The sequence below is a fragment of the Pygoscelis adeliae genome, unplaced genomic scaffold (assembly GCF_000699105.1).
Source record: "Pygoscelis adeliae isolate BGI_AS28 unplaced genomic scaffold, ASM69910v1 Scaffold308, whole genome shotgun sequence".
NCBI classification, from domain to species: domain Eukaryota; kingdom Metazoa; phylum Chordata; class Aves; order Sphenisciformes; family Spheniscidae; genus Pygoscelis; species Pygoscelis adeliae.
Window position 1 is genome coordinate 3633336 of NW_008825306.1, and position 6000 is coordinate 3639335.

The window sequence follows — 6000 nt, forward strand, 5'->3', positions numbered from 1 at the left end:
GCTCTCCTGAAGTCCAGGGTAGTGAGCTTGCTGTGCACCCTCCTTGGTGCCCTAAGGATCTTGAACTCCACCATTTCGTGGTGACTGCAGCCCCGGCTGCCCTTGAGCTTCACAGTCCCCACCAGCCCCTCCCTTGTTGGTGAGAACAAGGTCCAGCATAGCACCTCTCCTCGTTGGCTCCTCTACCACTTGGAGAAGGAAGTTATCATCGATGCATTCCAGGAACCTCCTGGATTGCTTATGCCCTGTCGTGTTGTCCCTCCAACAGATATCGGGGTGGTTGAAGTCCCCCATGAGGGCCAGGGCTTGTGAACGTGAGGCTGCTCCTATCTGGCTATAGAGGGTCTCATCTGCTCGGTCTTCCTGGTCAGGTGGCCTGTAGCAGACCCCCACTGTAATGTCACCTGTCCCTGCCCTCCCTTTAATCCTGACCCATAAGCTCTCGATTGGTTCCTCATCCATCCCCAGGCAGAGCTCCATGCACTTCAGCTGGTCATTGACATAGAGGGCGACACCCCCTGCCTGTCCTTCCTAAAAAGCCTATATCCATTCCAACACTCCAATCATAGGAGCCATCCCACCACATCTCCGTGATGCCAATAAGGTTGTAAACTGTGTGCTCCAGGTGAGGCTCGAACTCACAACCTCGGCATTGCTCGGCTTTGTACTGCTGTATAAGTACCGCGCGCTAACCGATTGCGCCACTGGAGCCCTATCAATCAACCTCATCCTGCTACGATACTACATCCACTTACTTTTAGAAACAACAAATTCATGGCTGTTTTTTTGGTGAGGGTCTAAACTCCACTAACTCATATAAAAACTTGGGAAAGGCTTCAGATGGTTATAAAGAGCAAAGTTCTTAGTTCATAGGCTGAAATCAAGTAAAGCCGTACATTATCACTAGTACTGTATGATAAAAAAAACGATGCTAAAACTTGTAACTTTGACATAGAAAACAATTACAAGTGAAAGAATGGCAGAACTGGTCTCCTTGCTTTATCTCAGCCTCATAAGAAAATCAGTAGTAAAAATACCTATGTGCATGAGAAGTAACATCAACCATCAACAGCAACGTCACTTTTGAACCACCCACGAAAACTGCTTGTGATCCTAATGTCTAATTTAAAGAGAAAACAACCCTAGTCCCTTTTGATGTAAACTACTTTAAGATCATAAAGTAAAAATTAATTCATAAAAGATTGGGGGAGGATGGAAAAAGAAAGAAAAACTAATGAAATGAAGCCGCCTTTTAAGAAATAGAATTTCACACTACTCATAACATTAGAGCCTTGCAAAAGCTCTGGAGGGTACACAAGCATTTAACATACAAGAAACACAGGCACTTATGATTAAGCTAAAGAAAATGGAATGCTGAATGAATCTATTGCTTGTGCAAAATTATTTTCAGCTTCTCAACTATTTAAAATACATTAACAATAATCATTCAGCTATCACAATACTATTAACATTAGAAATGAGATGTGTATGTTCGTTCTAAGTGTAAAGTAAGGTTCTCAAAGTGTACTGAAATCATAATCAGAGCTGCTAAATGGCTTCAATTCCCACCTGATATTCATATTCTGTGTAAGGCAGCAACTTGTCATCTTTGAAGGAGGTTGAAGAACCATTGTAAACAAGTGTGAGGTCTAAATTCACATGGGCTTGAGTCGTTCGCCTTCTGTAAAGTTCATAGTATAAAATCTTCCCATTTGGCTGCTGTGGGCCAGTCCACAGGATGGAAGAAGTCGACTGGAAGCCCCCGGCTCTGGTCTGTATTTCTATGAGAGGGGCAGGCTGCACTGCCGGGGGCGCCTCCAGCGTCTGTACCACTGCCCACTCACTGGAGGCACAACCCAGCTCTGTGCAAGCTTGGAGCTGTACTTCATACCTTCGGGAACACAAATCAGGAACAAAGTCATTAAAACATTGCAAATACAAATATAGACTGTGCATGAGATCTGGGGGAATCTCTTTATTTCTCTTGGTCTTTGGCGTTTTTTAATATGAAAACAGTTTGTATCAACATACAGATTACGTGCTGTGCCTTGTACAGCAAAAAGGGAGAACGCTCTCTTCCGGGTTTTCATTTGTTGGTGTTTTTTTCAGAGCAGAGTTAACATCTGCAGGAGACAAGTGATCAAAATCATTTTGATTTTGATGATATGAATCAAAATGTTGATTCATTGTAGGAGATGATTTGAATACCATTTGAGAGCTCTATTACTCTTCTCTCTTTGGATTTAGATTAGTAACATGTAAATAGTAGACAGACTTATCAACCATGTAACATACGCAAATTATGCCTACACAAATATATAAGGAAAGGTCAGGTAAATAATCAAGAATTAGTGGGGAAGATATTACTTCAGTATCAAGCATGCTCCTTCTGTAGCCGAGTGTGGTACCCCCTCCTAAGTTTTAGCTTTCACTTAAAAACAAGTCACTTGTTTTCAACTCAAGGCTGCGAGCATGTTCCTGGTGTGACTCCATTAATCTTAGCTTAGCTACACTGTGAATGGGCTAGCTAACGGGTCTTTGGTCTCCCCACCCCGAACTTTGTCAACTAAAGCCCTATTTATTCTTGAATGCAGACATCTTGCGAAAGATACACAAGTACAAGACTGCAGGTTTTGGAGCCTATAGCAGAGTAGTGAATTGCCCCTTGTATTAATTACAACCAAAGTCAACCCTATGCACTTCATCAAGATGATATATAGCTGGTGTTACTATAAATATAAAAATCCTGGTTTTATCATGTGCTTTTTGGGAAACAAAACCCCATGGGTTTGACTATCTGTTTAAACAAGATGGTCAAGCTATCTGCCAGCCCACTGAACCACCCTGCAGCATTTATTCAACAAACGAGGTCTTCCAGACTTACCTACTGTAGGGCTGTAGCTCTGCCACTATGTATGACCGTCTCGTAAAGGAAACATGAGATGCATCAAAGTCAACAGTTTTCTTTCCTGTTTCAGCAGGCTTGTGGATCGAGATTGTGTAATTTCTAATGTCACCATTTACTTTGATAGGAGGATCCCAGGCCACCAAAATCTCCTTTGAGGACCATGCCTGCAACCTAGGAGGCAACATCCCAGACGGTGCAGAGGGGTTCGTTTTTATCTGAGCTGAGGGGCTGGTCACACTCCCTTGACTGTTATTGGCAGTGACAATGTAGCTGTACTCCATGCCTGGCATTAGGGTGAAATCAAGATACCGAGTTTCCAGACCTGAGTAAACAAGAACACCATCCCTCCTTAGCTCGTAGCTTGTGATTTTACCATTGGGGTTAGCTGGAAGTTTCCATGTGATTTCAATTGATTCCGAGCCCATGACAAGCAGCCTGGGAGCTTCCATATTTAACGGTGGGGCCTCCATGGTCATCACTGACTGGGATGTGCTAGATGTGCAGCCCCCCGCAGTACAGGCAACCAATGCAAAATCATACTGCGTGTAAGGCTGTAGGTTAGAAACAAACATTTGCAAACTTTTGCCAGGATAATACTCTTCATTGTTCAATTTCAATATGTACTTGGTGATATCTCCATTTTGTATTTGGGGAGGTGCCCAAGATGCATTAATTTGAGTGGCACTAACAGCCTGCAGAGATGGTGGATCCACTAAGGCAGGAGCTGCTTCCAGCGTCTGTATTGCAGCTGGTTCACTGGTAGAGCAGCCTCCCATCGTACAGGCAACTATCGCATAACTGTACATCGAATAGGGCAGTAAGTCGTCATCCGTGTAGTTGAAAGTAGCAGCATCGAAGCTGAAAGGATAGAGAACATCATTTTTTAGCAGTCTGTAGGACTGAAGAATACCATTGGGCTGGGCCGGGGATGCCCACGAGATGAGCACTTTACGGGGGTTAACTGACACCAAGGATAACCTGGGGGCAGCGAGACCTTTTGGGGCAGTTTGACTGGTCTTTGCCACTGTCCAGGAGCTGTCAGCATAGCCTGCTGCATTCCAGGTGCGTATTTTATATTCATACCTTGTCCATGGCTGTAAACCTCTATCATTATATATGAATGTCTTACTTTCAGTGTTATATTCTGTGAAAACAATTTTCTCATCTTCTGTTGTTGCTCTGTACCCCGCAGCATTTTCTTTTGTGCATCTGTGAATAACTTCATAGCGAATTATTTTTCCATTTGGGTTAATTGGCTGCAACCAGCTCAGTTCAACGTTGGTAGCGTTCACTGCCTGGATTACAGGTGCCATCTGAGACGTCGGGGGTGCTTCATCTGTTCGGACTGGCTGGGGCGAAGAACGAGTGCAGCCTGCTGCATTGCAAGCCTCCAGTACGAGGGTATAAAGAGTGTACGGCTCAAGGCGCCTGAAGAGGAACTGGCGAGATAAACCACTGTACTCCAGGTTGTCATCGCTGAAAATATTGTAGGTCTGGTGAATAAAGAAAGAAAGAAAAAGAAAAAAAAAGGCAGGGAGGGAAGAAAGGACAGAAGCCAGGATAAAAGGGGAAAAAAAAAAATCAACAATTTTTGTCAATAACCAGTAGATGAGACACCTTAATCTTTGCAATAGGGTAAGGACTATTAACCAATGATTCAGAAACTTACTTCCTTAGTAGCAACAATCAGCACACAAACAGATCATTGATACAAAAGGAATGTTTTGATCCAATTTTCATGATTTTTTTCATTTTGGATGCAGTAATAAATCACGTAGTGACAGTTTTCATTATACTTATTTGTTATCAAGTTTCATTGTGAGGCTTTCACGGGCTAGCACAAAGCTTCTCGCAGACTAACTCTAGAGAAAATCACTTAAGAAAAAAACTCCAAATAAACCCCTCTAGTTGCAAACCTTGCAGGTAAAGGTTTACACTCAGTTGAAACCATTGAGCTAAAAGAAGTCCCAAACTTCAGAACAACATTCTGTCAAACCCAGGTTTTCTAGAAACACATTTTGGCGATGTCTGATGTACGCCAAGTAAGATTATGAGCTTTCATGCGTAGTTTTCTATACATTAAATGAACAATTTGGTTCACTGTAAATGAACATTTACAGTCATGGGGTAGCACAGCAGTGTTAATACTCATTTTAATATAACTCCAAGCAGCGAGCGCTCACAGAGTGCCTTGTGCTTACATAGGACTCCTGTCTTATTTTAAAGTATAATGCATTTGATTGAGTCCTTTTCAGCAAAAATGTTTTAATTTGATATTCAGCATTTCTCTTCTCTTTTTTGAATCAAGTGAAGTGTCAAGATGAAGATTACCTTAATCACGCCACTGGGTTGGGAGGGCTCTGACCATTTTAGCAGCAGAGCCCTGCCATTTTCTTTCTTTTCCACAGTGAAGTTGCTCAGGCCACTGGGTGAAGCTTCCAACGTGCGCACAGATGTCCAGGGGCTTGAAACCTGCCCAGCATTGTTTACAGCTACGACGTGAATATGATATGTTGTGAAAGGTTTCAATCCAAATAAATGAGCCTGATGCTTTGTTCCCTGAAGCAAGAATACAGATGTTTGAGTTAGTTAAAAAAGTAATCAGCATCTGTGGCTTATGTCACTTGGAAAATGAGGTCTCGGCTTTGGGTCGCTTCTGACCGCTTTGCAGACTACCCCATCTAGTTACCAGGATTTTTTGGTGGGTTTCCATAGCTGAACCTCAAAAACAAACTCTTAGGCTTTTAAAAAATATCTATCATTATGGTAGAGCCTTTGGAGCTGACTCCTGGGGAGTCCTGCACAGTCCAAATCTCAGCTAGCAAACTTACAGTTTGTTCAGCATGTGTCTGAGCTTTGCTCAGTGAGGATGAGAGTGCCTGGTACTCTGAAGGATTCAAGCACGTGTAAAAACCTGTGGTTTATGGGGTGATGCCTGCCTCTACAGAATCCTTACACATCTCGTCTGTAGACGGGACATTTGATAGGCATGCTGTCCTGGTCTAGCTACTTAGAGCATTGTAATCGGGATAGACAACAGTGTTTCCAAGAGCACAGTTTCATTTCCTTACTGAAAACAAACCCCTTAAAAG

At 42.9% G+C, this 6000-nt stretch overlaps 1 protein-coding gene and 1 non-coding gene across 2 annotated transcripts in view; both read right to left on the bottom strand.

The window, feature by feature from the left end:
- Positions 1-6000, bottom strand: part of USH2A (Usher syndrome 2A (autosomal recessive, mild)) — a 401100-nt gene that overhangs the window by 26824 nt on the left and 368276 nt on the right. The window contains exons 63-65 of the mRNA XM_009330219.1: positions 5240-5467; positions 2885-4401; positions 1570-1891 (exon numbers count right to left, since the gene is read on the bottom strand). Coding sequence (XP_009328494.1) covers positions 1570-1891; positions 2885-4401; positions 5240-5467 — 2067 coding nt within the window. The remainder of the gene's footprint in view (positions 1-1569; positions 1892-2884; positions 4402-5239; positions 5468-6000) is intronic.
- TRNAI-UAU lies at positions 618-711 on the bottom strand. Its single transcript has 2 exons — positions 674-711; positions 618-653 (listed from the first exon to the last, which is right to left on the bottom strand). It is a non-coding gene; the product is annotated as a tRNA-Ile (tRNA).